This window comes from Lingula anatina, chromosome 1 (genome assembly GCF_051362555.1).
Source record: "Lingula anatina isolate TDL-2025a chromosome 1, LinAna3.0, whole genome shotgun sequence".
NCBI lineage: Eukaryota > Metazoa > Brachiopoda > Lingulata > Lingulida > Lingulidae > Lingula > Lingula anatina.
Window position 1 is genome coordinate 64,433,919 of NC_141767.1, and position 16,757 is coordinate 64,450,675.

General features: G+C 36.1%; 2 protein-coding genes across 2 annotated transcripts; one reads left to right on the forward strand and one right to left on the reverse strand.

Annotated features, from left to right (window-relative positions):
- The first annotated feature begins 635 nt into the window (after positions 1–635).
- LOC106161934 (homeobox protein orthopedia) lies at positions 636–10,286 on the forward strand. The gene is made up of 3 exons (XM_013539016.2): positions 636–907; positions 1,264–1,529; positions 7,975–10,286. The coding sequence occupies exons 1-3, from the start codon at positions 844–846 to the stop codon at positions 8,497–8,499; spliced, it is 855 nt and encodes a 284-aa protein (XP_013394470.1). The 5' UTR covers positions 636–843; the 3' UTR covers positions 8,500–10,286.
- A 3,062-nt stretch (positions 10,287–13,348) lies between these two features.
- LOC106161854 (uncharacterized) lies at positions 13,349–16,006 on the reverse strand. Its single transcript, XM_013538930.2, has 2 exons — positions 15,829–16,006; positions 13,349–15,241 (listed from the first exon to the last, which is right to left on the reverse strand). The coding sequence occupies exons 1-2, from the start codon at positions 15,869–15,871 to the stop codon at positions 14,163–14,165; spliced, it is 1,122 nt and encodes a 373-aa protein (XP_013394384.2). The 5' UTR covers positions 15,872–16,006; the 3' UTR covers positions 13,349–14,162.
- Positions 16,007–16,757: the final 751 nt, after the last annotated feature.

Here is a 16,757-nt window from a genome sequence, read left to right on the forward strand (position 1 = left end):
CGCATTTTCTTTTCAAACATTTATATGAAATGTTGCTCGACTCGTATGTCTAAATGATGTTTTTTGTTTTTGTTCCGTATTTATGATCACTGCGGTGATCATTTGATGGTGCTTATATAGGTGCCTATATAGTAAATAGTTTTTTTTTTTTTAATGTTTGATCTATGTCGAGTGTGTTGAAGCCGACGTTAAATGAGTTAGAAAAATGCCCTATTAAATGTCTACGGGCAGTAAATGTTTGGCCAAATAGAAATCCCTACTGGTGGAAACCTGCATTTGAAATATTTAAAAAAGGCACAATCATATGCTTAAAGTTTCAATTGTACTGACAACACATATAAGCTGTTTTATTAACCAGTGTTCATGCTTGTGTTCGATGCGTGCGATTGCATTATCCAAATAATGAATATCTATACGTTAAATTGACTGTAAATACATTATGTTCATGATTAACTATCGAAATCAAAAGCTTTTCTGCGTCCAATTCATTTGCCTAGCGGTAATGAACGGAGGCAGTAAAAAGACAACAGTTGAAAGAATGAACCGAGGCAACTCAATTTCTCAGTTAAGCTGACAATTACTTAACCGACATCAAAGCAGAGATTTAATAACTGTATCTTATATGGGTATAATAAAAACAATCAGTTTATGAAGGTGCGACAGTAGGTCGCAAACATGTGTGATACATAGTGTACTCGGCGCAGAGGTTTGTCATATCCTGATTGGTTAATAGTGAAAGTGGGCTGTCCTTGTCGGACATGATTGAAGGCCAGAGTAACGCAGTACATAGCATCGAATATTTGACAGCTTTTAACGCAAGTAAAGCTCAGAAACCTTACGAACATGGAGGGGTGTAATTCTCTAAACCACAAAGCTCCTGAAATGTTGCTGCCACCGGTTAACAACGGTAAGTAGATCATAAAAGGGCCTCAGTAATATCAATAATACGAATAATAAGGTAAATCACATCTTGTTTTCTTGCAAGGACATGATAGGCTAATATATATGAGGCCTTATTAAATTTATTCCATGAGATTTGATTACCAGTTTTGCCTTATATCGTGAGATTTAATTATCATTTTCAGACCTGATTGAGTGCGAATCAGACGCAAAATTAAATCACAATAGCTGATTGCCGTAAGTCAGCAAAGCACGATTTTTATCAATCTAGCTGTTTTCGAGCAAAATCAAATCATTTTGTATTTCTATTGTATTTATATGCACGGTTGACTTCAATATCACTCCATTAACATTCCATTTCAGTCTCGAATCGCGATAATAACTACAATAATGGAAAGAATGGCCTGTCTTCGGAGGAAGCGCACGGACTTGGCGAGAACAGCAGCGGAGGAAGCTCCGTCGGCGGACCAGAGAACGAAAAACCCGTAAAACAGAAGAGGCACAGGACACGTTTCACCCCCGCTCAGTTGAATGAACTGGAGAGAAGTTTTGCCAAGACCCATTACCCAGACATCTTCATGAGGGAAGAACTGGCACTAAGAATAGGTCTGACCGAGTCTAGGGTGCAGGTAGGCATAAAACAACTGGTTTTATATTTCGACCGTCAAAGAAAAAGGGATTGCGTTTGATGAAAAAATAAATAAAATAAATTATAAACCGCGTATATTTTGGTTCACAATGGAGCCCAGTCTGGTAAATTAATAGTGTTGCCAACATTCTAGCTCTCAAAACGTGCATTCTGCTTCAATTTAAGTAACCTTACAATAACATTTGTAACAAACGAAATTCTGGCTCCCAAGTACGCAGTCATCATAAATAGCATTTCTTTTTAACTCTTATTAAGTTGTGTGTATGTGTGTGTGTGTTTGTGTGTGTGTGTGTGTGAGAGAGAGAGAGAGAGAGAGAGAGAGAGAGAGAACTCGAAAAACTTTGCAATATTTACAAAAAACAATAAATAAACAAATAAACGAAAAGAACAGCGTACAAGGTATACAGCGAAAAAAATTCAATGTCTTTCATACTAAAATGGGTTTTATTACTGTAATAAGAAAAAATAAAAAAAGGATTAGTATAACACGGAGAATAAGGTGACTGAGGCAATTATATTACGACATGCAATTTGATTTTCACCTTTCAATTTTTTCTTTTGTTCTTGATGTTCGCACACTGATCTTGGTGTTCACACTGGCTAAGTCTCTTCAACAACTGCACTGGAGACCACGAGGACCCTGGACAAGACCATGTCGTGCAAATGAAATTCACCAAGCTCTGTTCTATTAAATATTGGCATATTTTGTACATTTTTTGCCCAGGGACTTGATGATATTAACAATAAAATTTGAAAGAGTGGCGGCTGTGGAATAAATTGAACAAGAGCTGGTCGAGCTATAGAAAAATAAGAATATTGGATACATTTGCAAATAAGCTCCTCTTTTCTTTCTTTTTTTCTCATATTTAATTATTTGTTTATATCTTTATCTTTTATTTATCTATTTATTTATTTATTTATTTATTTATTTGCTGTTTTAAATGCCATCTGGCCCTTTTTTAGTTCGTATTGCGGCGTGTAGTGATATATAATCGTCATTTATGAAGAGGACCCCATGTTTTTGTGTTAAACTCTTAACATGTTTCATCTTTCCGTTAAAGGTATGCTCTAAATGGCAAAGATTATTTGTGGTGTAGTGAATTATTTAAAAAAAATTCCCCGCAACATGACATTGGTGTGGTTATACCGATTTACCAAAGGCAGAGGTTTTACATTCATATGCAAAGGTTTTCATAAGTTTACATGACACGCTTCGATCTATTGGCTTTTGTGATTTGAGTATTCAGAAATGGTTTTCCATCGATCGTGCATGTTATAATGTGGAATACTTGCGGTGCTTAATCAGATTAAAGATAAGTAATTCCACTGCTTAGCACCAAAAAGAATTTTTAAAAAATGGCATCTATGAAATAGTTCCATTAGATGTGTTGTTCATTAGTATTTATCCAGTGCCGCTTTGCTTCGGATAGATTTTTATTCCTAAGGAGGAAAGGTACTGATTACAATGTAATTTTTTTTATTTACCCGACACGTTATTTAAAAACTTAAAATGCATTTTGTTGTCAACAACCGCTCATATATAAATTGCAACTACTATGAAGAGTTGATATTTCTCTATTAACAGTTCGGGAGGTAACTTGTATATATATCGTAAATAAAATAAATATTTTTTCAATGCTTAATATTTAATGCTTCTTATTGGATTCAGTTTAGTTAACGACCAACAAATTATACGTAATCTTAAGGCGTAATCTTAAGGGAAAAGATTTTTGTGTTGAACTGTAAAAATCGAAAACGTGTATCTATTATGCAAAATTAGTTTCACGGGTGTTAAAAGATGCCGCTGCGGTAATATATATAATTTGAAAATATGAGTCCCTTGGGCTGAAGGGCCAAACATGGTGATACATGTAGTTGCGTTTTCTAAAATGTGGCTAATATAAACTTTTTTCATTTAGACAGATAAATAGTTATAGCCTATAGATTCATAGATAGATACTACGTAAGCATATTCCTGGTGAAGCATAGTGCCATTAACTACGAAATGAATTGCAGGTGACAACTTGCCAGCAAATTTCAAAATGCAGGTCTTTGAGGTTTAGAATTTCATTGCTTGAGGGTAAATCTGAGGTGGAAGATGGTCTCTGCATAACTTCTGTGTCAAACTGCAGTATGATAGAAATCTATTCAGTGCACGGCCTCTGGGGCAAAACACAGAGGATCAAAAAAGACATGACGTGTCAAAAGATCCCATATGTCGTGTATTTATTAGATCATTTATATCGTGTACTTATGCTGTTGTAATTTAAAGGACAATAGATTAGGCCGGTGAGCCAGACTGTATAGTAAGTCTGCCGTTTGCCATATGGAACATGTAAATATAAGCAATAATTTTTTTTCTGCATGCTTTTTCTGATTGTTTTACATTACATGTGTAAAAGAGAGGTTACTAGGTAATCTGATCTGATTCATTTGCCAAGTCAATCTATATCAGGGCAAGTTTCAAATGACTATCATAAATTTCTCTCTCTCTCTCTCTCTCTCTCTCTCTCTCTCTCTCTCTCTTAAACAAACTGCAAATATTCAAGTTCTGTAGCAATATGGGAGTAGACATTTTGCCGTGTTTATTGTGGGCAAAGGCTCTTACAATGTGTGCTTCACATACGGCATCGTCACTCCTTGTATTTTCAACGACACTGGTTTAGAATCCTTTTAATCAATCTATCTTTCGACATTTAAATATTTGCGAGATCTGATCAGTCTCAATGAGATACAAAACATGTCAATTTAAGATTTTGCATACATTTTAGAAGTTATACATTCTTAAAATACCCTGTAACTTTGTTCGTGTTTTTGAAGTTCGAACAAAATTGTGGCTGATACACATATTGATTCATTTTGCAGGAAAATTATTTAATAACATAATTTTTCAAAATAGACGAGAATCTAGACTGGGAGGATATACGACGAGAACGTAACTTGGTCTGAAGTCTCTCCCTCTCTCTCGTACCATGGCCGGTGCGACCCTCGACGACTTATGATGCAAAAAAAAATGTCCAAGATAGCAACAAGCAATGTATAGAAAGTGAATATCTGAAACCATAGAAAAAGTCTAAACCTTAGTAACTATAAGAATATTTACTTCAATGTTATGTTCCTCCTTTCGCCAGAAACAGTGTGTTAATTATAATCATTCAACTGCACAAACAGATGTGCGTAAATTTTGATATTTTCTCAGCTTTAACCATAACAACGGATGTCGTTATTTCATACTATGGGACAAAAACACCTTTACTTTACGATAACATGCTTCGCGTTGACTTCGGATTTCCGTTGAAATTGTTAAGGATGCACTGGTAAAGCTACTGAAACTTAAAATTGTTTTCAACCGTATTCGTATTTTTGCTTATATTCACAATTTTGTGCGTATGATGAATATATCGAGTAGCTTTGCGCTAATATGTTATAAATCGCCATCGTCCATATTTTTATAGTAAAAGAAATGAACAAGAAACAAATCAGTTGCACAAACTGCTCACGTGGCGAGTAATCTGTTAAACTACACCACAAGAGACAATAGAATGAAAATAAGCAAGGTTTTTCTTTACATATTACTAATAATATCTATTAATTTCTTTTACTGATATATAGCGAAGAAGACATTAACCCCTGTCATCCGCTCCTTGCTTCCTCTTCAAATATTTTAATAGAATCCTCTACTGAAGTCCTTTTTTTTTTTTTTTTTTTTTTTTTTGCAATTTCCTTATAACAACTAGCTCTAGAATGATACAAAAGTGTCAAGCATTATTATCTCGAAATTGTTGTTATACATGAAGCTTGGAATATGTAATACTGTGTTAAAGGATTTATTAGACCTATGGTGGTTACGGGTTTCTTATTTTGGAAATAAATTATTAAGGTTAGATCCATAATGTAATATGAATCTTATATTTGTGAATACTTAACAATATAATTGTTAACAGATCCAGTGAAACTATTTTTCCTGGTATTACTATATTTATTTCAGGACTAATGAAATGGAAATTACTGGTACGTCGAATAGAGAATTTTTCCACTTCAAATGGTATCCGGTGTAAATAAGAATGTCAAAAATTAATTAAAGCCATAAAAGAGTGTACATTCTGAATCACTGCAGAACTTCTGTTTTTTAAAAAAAACTGAATGCTAAAATTCAGATGTGTGTTAGTTTCTGATTTAAAATTTGACTGACATCACTTATCAGCTGTATAACGACATGATTATGATTTCATGAATCGATGCACTACCGGCAAGATGTTAGTCTGAAATACTAACATAAAACTCAGAATTAACAGAAATAAAGAAAAAAAGCAGGACGTAGAGTGATTTTTACTTGCAAGGAGCGTTGTTTTTTTATCATGTTCACCATCTAGTGAATCAGAATACTTTTTAATCACATCAAATCTATGATGGTGGCTTGGTGAATATGTTTACACTTACATTTTAATTGGTCTTCGAGGTATGTTATTTTTTTCTTTTTTCTTTTTATTTTTACAACAGGAATACATATATATCTTGTAAAAGAACGTACAATAGCCTGGGCAATCTCCGCCGGTCTAAAAATCTTATCGTGTTATTTTTTCTTGATGTGTCAATCTGCTAATTGTAATTTAGAAGGCAAAGTCAATAGTAACACCCAAGCAACTGGCCACTCCATAATATGCCTTGTTTTGTCTTTTAAATCGATCTTCTTATCCACTGAAAATAACTTTATTGACTATTAGTTTCTGAATTCCCTTGGTCTCTGCAGGGAAATGATGAAGGTCAGGGTAACGTCAGATTATCATATATAACTGGTTTTTGTACAAAGTGTATGTGCATTGAGTTCGTATAAAATTGATGTGTTAAAATATTGCTACATTTTTTCCTGCAAATGCTACATTCGTTCAAACAGCTGATCGCCGCAAAATGGATCAATGAAGAAGCAGCGATTACTCAAACAATGAACGAGAAAAACAGAGGTGATATCAGTGAACTGAAGCATATTTCCACGAGAATAACAATGAAAAGTAATAACATCAGTTCTTTGTCGCTTTTTATCATACCTTACAACTCCTCCTTAGCTGAGTTCGTCTTAAAAAAGAAAACAAGCTCATACTCGAGTTTGTCGTTGAGAAAGAATTCTATTTCTTTCCTATTATTTTCCTAATTTGAACCAATTGCCAAAAAATTGCTCTGATAAAGTGACGGCTGATAGCAACCGCTAGATAGCAGTTTTGCGTGATTGCACAGAGAAAAGTAAATACCACGTTGGAGCCGACGTCTGTTAAAGAATCACCGGCAAGAAAATTAATGTTTGCTAAGCTGAACGTTTATAAAACTAACATGGAGACATTTTCGTTTTTGTCAATTTAGTATGACTCCTATATCAACCAAAAGGGTCTGTTTTAGTAGCTGATTATGCCTTTCAGTTGTGAAATCTAATCTCTGCCCTCAGTTTCTGCGCCGAAGTAACAAGGAAGCGCCCGATCAGTCGAAATTGGTATGTCAAAAACTAAATTGAAATTGATGATAATGGACTCCATTTATCAACCCAAGTTTTTCAGCTCTGTCTCTGGATAATTGGTATTGTTATTGACTCAGCTGATGCATTGAAAGTGTAATTATGTCTGCACGACACTCGGAAAAATAAGAGAGATAATAGCCTGTGCCTTCAGCTTGCACGAATGCTTCCCGCTTGCGCTCCTTATTAATTTAAAACAGTAAATTACACATACCATTAATCAGCAGTTGTTCGTACGCCACGGGCACAAGGTCGGCGGGCATCTCCATAATCATAAAATCTCTGATGAGGAGAGAAAAAAGATGACTTATCAAAAGCTAGCCAGGAAACTAACGCAGTCTTCATAAAACGTCGGATCAATCACACGACGGAACGTGCAGGCATTAATCAAAAAAGACCGGAGATTCCTCACTTTGTTTATATACAGTAATCAACCTATTATTTCTAATTATCATATTGATGACGTAATCAGAGAATCACTGTGGTATTTTCAGCGTTGATTAGCGTTAAGAAGGAGATTAAAAAGACAATAAATAAATAATAAACGAGTACAACCAATGGCTTTGGAGGAGTGCTTAATAAAGCGAGTTTATATAATTTTAATAGTAACTTTCTATGATAAACTCTTCCAAGATATTTTATTCGTCTTGAATAATTTAGTTAATGATGGAAAATAATATAAGGTTAACATTAATCTATTCTGGAAACTTTTAATTATTCCCTTTCTGAACAAATGTTTGCGCTCTGTTATTTATTTATTTATTTCTCTCTATCTTTCACTCTCTCTCTTTCTACATTTTTAAGTATAATTCGCTGTGCTCTAGATTGACCAATAAAGAAAAAAACGTTTGACCTAATGTTAAAGGAGATAGCAATGTGAAAGAAGAATAAATTATGTGATTTTTTTGTCTTGTTTCTGTAGGTTTGGTTCCAAAACCGCCGTGCGAAATGGAAGAAGCGCAAGAAGGCGACCAACGTATTCCGAACACCGGGAGCCCTCTTGCCGTCTCACGGACTGTCCCCCTTCGGCACTGTCAACGATTCATTCTGTGGCTTCCACACGGGAGACGGGCGGGGCTGGCATGGAATGACACAGATGTCTCAAATGCCTCAGCTACCAAGCTCACTGACCCTCCCACCAAGCCTGCCCCGTCAAGGCCTAGGTCCAGGTCTAGCGACCACCGTCTCCATGACCGGACTCTCGCCAAATCACGTATCTCAGGCAAATGGTATCAGCGTTACCAGCTCTTCTATCACGGGCGGGTCCTCCATGTACTGCCCGCCATACAGCTCCGTTACTACGTGCTCAACCCCCCTGTCTCACAGTCCAAGCCCCCCGGGCTCCTGCCCTGTAGGAATTCCAGACATCAGCGAGGCGTGGAGAGGTACAAGCATCGCTGCACTGCGTAGAAAAGCCATGGAACATACAATGACTAACTTTCGATAAATGTATTTAATGCATGATGATAAAAGAAAACGGATCCTTTACCAGACTAGGTATCGAATAATTGCTCTGGTGATTTTTTGATACGCACTTGCTTATTTTTGAAAACAGGTAGTTGTTAATGAGGTTATTTTTTATCTAAGATAATTAATCGTTTTATGTTGACTATAGCGACTTTATATAACCTAATTTGCCACAAAAAAAGCACTGGCTCTTTTTAAATGAAAAAAGACGAGTTAAATGTTTTTATAAATATATGGTACCTACTATATAGTGTAATAAAATGGAATGGAATAGAAATTTTTACTTGTTGCTAATTATCAAAGTGTGAATATTTTTAGCGCTAACACTCTTGGTTGAATATATATTAAATTGTATATATCTATATCACACAGATATAATTATTTTATTGCTAAACGTTGTAATAATTTGTCAATCTAAGTTTTGTTATTTATACTATTGTGCGTGAAATTGTAGCCAAATAATTTATTTTGTCTTAACATATTTATTTTGCGGTATTGAGCACAATATTTTAAAGTGTCTAAGTAAGTAGTAAGAAGCCACATACAGTATGGGTAAAACCCTCCCTGTAAAAGTGATGCCGAGATCGCGGTTGCGATGAAATTCATGGGGCTAAGTGCCAATTTGTAAATATTGAAGAAGGCGGTACTGCACTATAGTACAAAAGTACAGCTTATGTTATTTATGTCTGAGGGACCAGAAACGTCTGAAATGCATGATTTCTTTAACTTACACGTAACCAAAAGAGTTTTTCCGTAATTTATCAATTTTAGATCTTCTTTTTGACCATGATCTTTTTTTTAAATTTTATTTTGTAGTGTTATTCATTAGCAATCGGTATTGTTATTATATTTATTGTACTTTTTTCTATGTCTAAATGATGAATGTTATTTACAAATATATAAGGTTGTTGTTAGCAATCTTGCTAACAATGCCACAACAACAGAACAACATAATTCATTCCACTCAGTTGGTGTGTTTTTATCACCTTTAAACCCTTTGATCAACGAAATCGAAACGAAAATGAAGGGCAGACAGTTGAAAGGGTTATCTTAATTAGGCCATAGAGCTATGCGTTTACATTACTATTGTGTTTGCAAAATGATGATTTCATGACATGAATGCTGTAATAAGATACGTTGCGATTTTAACTGCACGTCGGTGCATCCATTTGGAACACAATCAATCGGATGCATTAGGCAGATTAGTGTTTTAAAACACAGGGCGTTTCCGATATCGTCTGTTAAAAGACGATTGTTCACTAAAGTTCGCACTGAAGAATATAGCAATAGCGCATTGTTTTTATTTTATCAAAATTGAAAATTCACATGTTTCCCACATATTTTTAATTCTGCGTCCCACGGCACCCTTTATTCAGCACAGCACTTCATAGGGCTTTGTGGCGTTTTAATATAATGCACGCTGCTCAACAAATGGTGCACCGTCAAGTCCTTCTTGTCATTGTAGGCATGTTTCATCAGATCGTGTTATTTCGTGCAGATTCAGGTGCAGCGCATACTTAATACACCGTGTTAGTTCGTTTATCACTGTGTAGTAGTCATTTATTTCATCTCATATTTATTGGGAATTCAGTGTCGTTTGGCTTATCGACATGTTAATATTGAGTCGTGAACAAATGTCATTATTGCCAGCAGAGCCATTGTAAAAAAACCCGAAGGTGCGAATCCGAGACAGATATGTGTTTAATGAATCTCATCAAGTATGATTCATGAAGTCAAGAATACAACAATAAATACTAGTTTAATGTGTAGCAGTTTCTGTTTAATGCACTATGTGGTGGTTTCCCTATAAGATCGGAGCTCCTCAACAGCTGAGTCCGCCGAGGTGTTGATTTCACGTCAAGCTAACTCTTGTTCATCTTTTGCTTTTCATTTGCGTCATTTGGTTTCATATTAAGTAAAGATAAGAATGATATGTATCGTATTACCATGGACGCACGCAAATCTGCAGCTACGCAGATGTGAAAGCTCTAAATGAAAAGGGCATTTTTTTCTGAACCGCAACAGAAAAAATAATTAATAAACAGTTGTTCAAAAGGTGAATAAAGCTGAAAGCGCGATTAAATAGCATAAAATTATTGTATGACGTCATGGAGGCAGATTCATTAAGCCCTAATGTAAGGAAATGACAATTTTTAACAGTCATAATCGATATCAGTCTCAGTCATAGTCGTCTTTATCATTTATTTCATCTCATATTTATTGGGAATTCAGTGTTGTTTTTATATCTTGAATTTTATAGTTTGGTTTTGAATTAACATGAAAATCCACCGTCTATAATACTGAGGCTAAAGGTCATTAGGTCCCAAACGTTTTATTTAGTATGAGGGTTCTTAATAATATGTGACAATATAATATTATTGGTGAGAAAGCTAATTACGATTGTTGGCGTAAATGTTGATAATGAACCTTTCAATTCACTGAATTAATGCTTTCTTGAAAATATGTGACACGGACATAATTACAATCGAGGCAACGATTCCCCAGGCACCAAATAAAGATATACTATTGACTCTGTAGCCCCAGTGTGGATTTCTTGGCTAACAACATTCGAGGAATTTCAACATCATTTTCTGATATATTGTTCATTCCTCTTAGAATAGGTCTTAGAATAGGCAGGAGACATTTGAGAAAAGTTTAAACATCCCTGTAAACCTTTCGAATACTGCATAGTCTATTTATGCAGAGGCAGACCGAGGCTTTTTCTGACATGCATTAAGAAGTCTGTAGCCGAGTTTTGAAAGGATACCATTAAGGAAGAGTTCTCTAATCGAAAGTGAAACTTTTCAATATGATTTCATAATCTGACGATTTTGATAAACTGCATACTTTTTATAAATCAGATAAATTATATTCATTTATGCATTTTTTCGTCATTTTTTGCACAGATAGTTATCACATCTGATTGCAAAAGAAAGTTAAGAGAAACGCCATTCTTTACCTTCGAATAAGGACAAACATGCATGTAAATTTGTTGCAATGCTGATAGACAATTCAAAGTGAAAATGATGAAAAAATAACAAAAACAAACAAAAAAAAAACAAACAAAAACTGCATATCTCATAAATAAATACAAAACTGCAAACTAATTGGCAAAGCTCGCGTACTTACAAAACAGTCTTTGGCGCTTTACAAAATTAGCCTGACACGTAGTAATTACAAAATCGACTTAATTTAGAGGGTAGAACAATAAACACTGTCACACCTTGCCCTCTGCATCTAGACTGGACGGTTTTATTGCATTATCTTATTATTATTACTATGGTCTTATCCTTCTATATAATGAATCGTTTCTGATTTCTACCCTTGGCACGCACTTGGTGACTGATACACGAAGCCTAGATTTAATATCCTGTGTTCAGAAACATCTGCTTATATTTTGAAGGATGTGCGACAAAAAGCACTGATTGCTGCTGTTTGGAATACCCATCACTTCAAGTGAGAAACTGCTACATTTTTTTACCATTTCCTTTCAAGGCATTCTACTTCACGCTCCCGGTCACCGTATAAATAAACACCTTCACTGTCCTCTTAATTAAGCCGCGATATCATGACACTGTAGCTTGAAATAAACGTAGAAATAACTTGGGATGTTAGAAGAGCAGTTTTCCTGTTTTAAAGAAAATAAGGGTAAGCTGATTGCCCTTCTATACGTTGTCGGATGTTTTCCTAGTTAACATACATAAAAAGTCTTTCATTTTCGCAAACAATCAGTTCTAACTCTGGGAAATTGGACTGTTTGATCAATGCTTTAGTCAATTTAGAAGGTTCACGGTAGGCGTCTTGGTGCAACGTGTAATACACATGCACAACAGCAACACTTTCGATTACCGTACATAAATATAAAGCACAATAGATTAAAAACTGAAAATAAAATCGAGATGTTTATTTTCTATTACCTGCAAAATGCGTGAGAATGTTGTTGTTTACTTAAGCAAAATTTGGCATGACTAGGATGGGTATAGACATATCTCCATAGTCCATGAGGTCATTCATCACTTGAGGGGAGGGGGGAGGCGGGCATTCCCTTTCTCTTCAAGATAACTAAGAACTGAACTACATCTTGAAAAGAGTGAAGAGAATTTTTGAGAAAATTACTAAATTACGTACTGTCTTCTACAGCCTCACCGGACATAATCCCGCGGCGAATTCCCCCAAAAGGAAGTTGTTACCTACTCTGTGTACAATTATTTAATAACTACGCCTTCAAGTGTATTTAAAGAGAATCATTCAGATACAGTGAAAATTGACCTTCTCTCTAGCATCCAGTCACTGTGCTTTAATTCTAAGTACTAGGTGATTGGACTCATCTGCATCCCATGTCTTAAAATGAGTGCATTGATTTGACCTGTTCCTTAAATTTGCCAGACATTTACCTATTTTTGTTTTTTTAGTTATCCTAAAAGCCGGCCACACTCTGTGTCTTTGTTGTTTCAATTTACCAAACCGCTATCACCATTTTCGTGTAAGAGAGTAATAAAATGAAATCAGATCTTAGGTAACCTTTGCAATTCCATTTGCATGTATTAGTTAAAGGAGATGCAATAAGGATAACTGGGAATGTCTTTAGGTGAGTTGCAGGATCCAACTGCACGCCTACTTATTAACAATTAAATCGGGATTGTTGGGTTCAAAAAGCTACCTTATGATATCTTTGAGTAAATGGAAAACAGTAACATACATAATCTTGCGACAGCCATTATTTTTTACATTGGTGGAAAAAAGGTTCAGGTGTTTTTGCTATCTTTGATATAAAATATTGATAAATAGAACATTTGTAAATTCCCGTTCCGAGATGGAAAACCCGTGAATTCAATTTCAAGAAAATATTTTATTCAAAATTCGTATTACAATATGCTTAAATCATGATTATCAGAAATATATATTGTTAATTAACGCGCCCATGCTTGTTTGATGTTTATAATTTAACTGTCATAGCTTAACTTAGTGTAATGCTATCTTAGTAGACCATGCAGATAACTATTTCTCACCATCCTACCCCTGGTCGCTGCACTCGACTGAAGTGAAATACAACCAAACCCAACAGAGAAATTGGACTGAATCTCCGTCGCCAGAAGTCGTAAATACCCAAATGTACTTAAAAAGTCACGACTAAACTGTTTATGTGCCATCAAACTCGCATGTCATTTTATTAGAACTCAGATTATCACATAAGCGTTAGAGATTTATCAACTGAAATTAAAGCTGAATTATCAAGTGGTGCACTTTCCTGTTTCAGTTCTCTTTCCCAGAAAATGGATCCACACGACGTATATTATATATAAAAATATTCTTCATTCTTATTGGAATTAAGTCATTATGTGTGGGCTATCCTGACCAAATTGCATGCTTGCTATTTGCGCACTGGTAATGCAAATTTCCAATTGGAAATAAGTAATAAATAATAAAGAGCACTGCTCTGTTGTATCCATGTATAAATAAAAGTTCAAATTACAAAGACAGCCAATTAGGTACATAAGACAAATCTGTATCATAAGAACATCGACCAATTCATCCACTGGACGGATTTTTTTCATAAAATTAAGATTTGGCCTTAAAGTAATATTTCGTCTTCAACATAAGGACTGATTTCTCTCTTTATGGCTGCCTTTTGGTATCGGTATCTTACGAAGAACTAACGAGTGGCTTGGTTGCTGACGCGTCAGTAGAACTTACGGGTGGTTTGGTTGCTGGTTCGTCAGTAGAACTGACGGGTGGTTTGGTTGCTGGTTCGTCAGTAGAACTGACGGGTGGTTTGGTTGCTGGTTCGTCAGTAGAACTGACGGGTGGTTTGGTTGCTGGTTCGTCAGTAGAAGTGACGGGTGGTTTGGTTGCTGGTTCGTCAGTAGAACTGACGGGTGGTTTGGTTGCTGGTGCGTCAGTAGAACTGACGGGTGGTTTGGTTGCTGGTGCGTCAGTAGAACTGACGGGTGGTTTGGTTGCTGGTGCGTCAGTAGAACTGACGGGTGGTTTGGTTGCTGGTGCGTCAGTAACGAGCGGTTTGGTTGCTGGTGAGTCAGTAGAACTGATGGACGATTCAGTTGAAGTAGACGTTTTGGTATTTGAACTAACTGTTGTCTGCGTTGCTTTAGTAGTATTTGAAACAGTATTACGGCTTACTGAAGACTGCGTTACTTCGGACGATGTTACTGGAGCCTCCGTCGTTGCAGCTTTGGTTGAATCAGCCACTGTATTTGTTGAGATTGCATCTGTTGGTCCGTTAGTGACAGTTGTATCCGCTGCTGTGATAGAGGGTGTGGTCTGCGCTGTAGTGGAGGTCGTTGTTGAAAGGGCAACACAACCTGCGCTCTCGGCGAAATCACACACGTGTAGTCTTGCATTGAATTGCAGTTGGAATGGGCAGACCTTGATGAAGGCTTTGCTATAGGAACACTGGTAAAACCTGCTGCAGTTATACGCATCAGGATAAAGACCGAAAGGTTTCGGACACGTAAACTTGGGAGTACCTGAGAAGGGTGTGTTTTGTGTGGTAACTACAGGGACTTGCGTTTGGCACCTGGCCTTCTTGGGATAATCACAGCGCTTGTTGCGGTTGTTGAAATGCAGCCCGGCGGGGCAGTTCAAGCGGAACGATCGAAGTCCTTTGTAGCATTGGTAAAACTTGCCGCAGTCCTCGGGGTCGCGGAACAAACCAGAACGTTTTTTCGGGCATTCAAATGTTGAGGCGGGAAGGGCAATCAAACCTGCAACAAAGGTTTAACTTATTGTTATTGGCAAACCAGTTTTGTCATATAATTTTTTTATTAACACGCATGTATCAATAGGCTCGAGTACCGCAGGCTAGTTCTGCCTCTCCCGTATTAAAACGAATGATTATGTATTAGTAGAGAATGCAGAAAAAGTTGGAACTAGCAGCAGTACCAGAGGTTTTTTCACTGGTATAGTGTTATGACCCAATGCTATAATTCGACTACCGAAAAAAGTGGATTTACGTGTAAAAGTTCTATTTGCTAGCTCTTAAAAGTAATTAATTATTTTTTCATAATATATAATTGTACAAGGTCCGACAAATACTTTGTAAAGTAAACATTATGCATGATAAAATATGTCCTTAAAACTGATAGAGGGAAGGGATTAAGTTTCCTAAAAATGATTAAGTCAAAAAAAAAAAAAAAGTGAAAAAAGAGGTTCCTACATTGAGTGCATTCACAACTCCTAAATATATCAACAAATCTATTCTTATTTCTAAATTAATTAAAATCTTTCTAACTACAAGATTGAATTTCATGTAAACCGATTGAAAAGAATTTTGAATTATAAAATAACTTACCTAGCACAAAAAGGCATGCAAGAATTTCATCAGAAAATTTCATCTTCGGTCGTCTTTAAACGAAACACGGCAGGTGTCAGATAATAGAAAGTCAGCCAAGTCAGAAGCAATCTGAGGAGCAGAATAATGTGTATGAAAATTCTGAATATTAGCTCGACTTTATATACTCGGCAACGTCCTGAAACCGTGACGAACTTTTTTTATTTTGGCCAGGGTGATATGTTAGTGACGTAATAGTAACGATGGAATGTCAAGAGTCACATCCTGCTCCGACATTTCGGACAAGACGGCCCCGTCACTGAGACATAAGCCTGAAGGCGACGACATATATGAGCAAGCAATTTAACCAAAGGTGTGGGCGGCGCACTTCTTAAACAAGTTGCACCCAAAATATAGAGCGAACAATGCATTTTAACCGGCGGCATTGCCTTAATAAAATGGAAGATGATGACACTGATGATTAATCTTTGAAATTGAAAGTCAGAGACCAAAGACCACGAGATCGTTCAATTATAAGTAAAAGTGTATATAATTTTAAAATAAAAATGTTCAGGTAATTGGACAGTGTTTATTTGTTCAATAAAAAAACCCTGTCCTGTTTAATAGAGCATCGAAGAGTTATCTGTAAAATCCGCCACCTTATCGGAGCTGTTTACTGCTGCACTGTTTGATCAGGTTTGCCTCTTGTTTGTTCAATGACGCTATCGCTTGCCGTACTTTACTTGTACACCTGAGATAAACTGGCGTCCATTTCTAAAATCAAGGTCTGACGCTACGTCAGCGAAGTAACGTCTTCCTTGTTGAAATCGACTCTCAAATATTTTGCAATTGGTGACGAATCACCACAAGCAAAGGCTGACACAGACGAACTAGAGTAGGTGACGGCACTCACGAATTCTCTTTCAGTGAGGTTTGTGGTTTTTAACCGG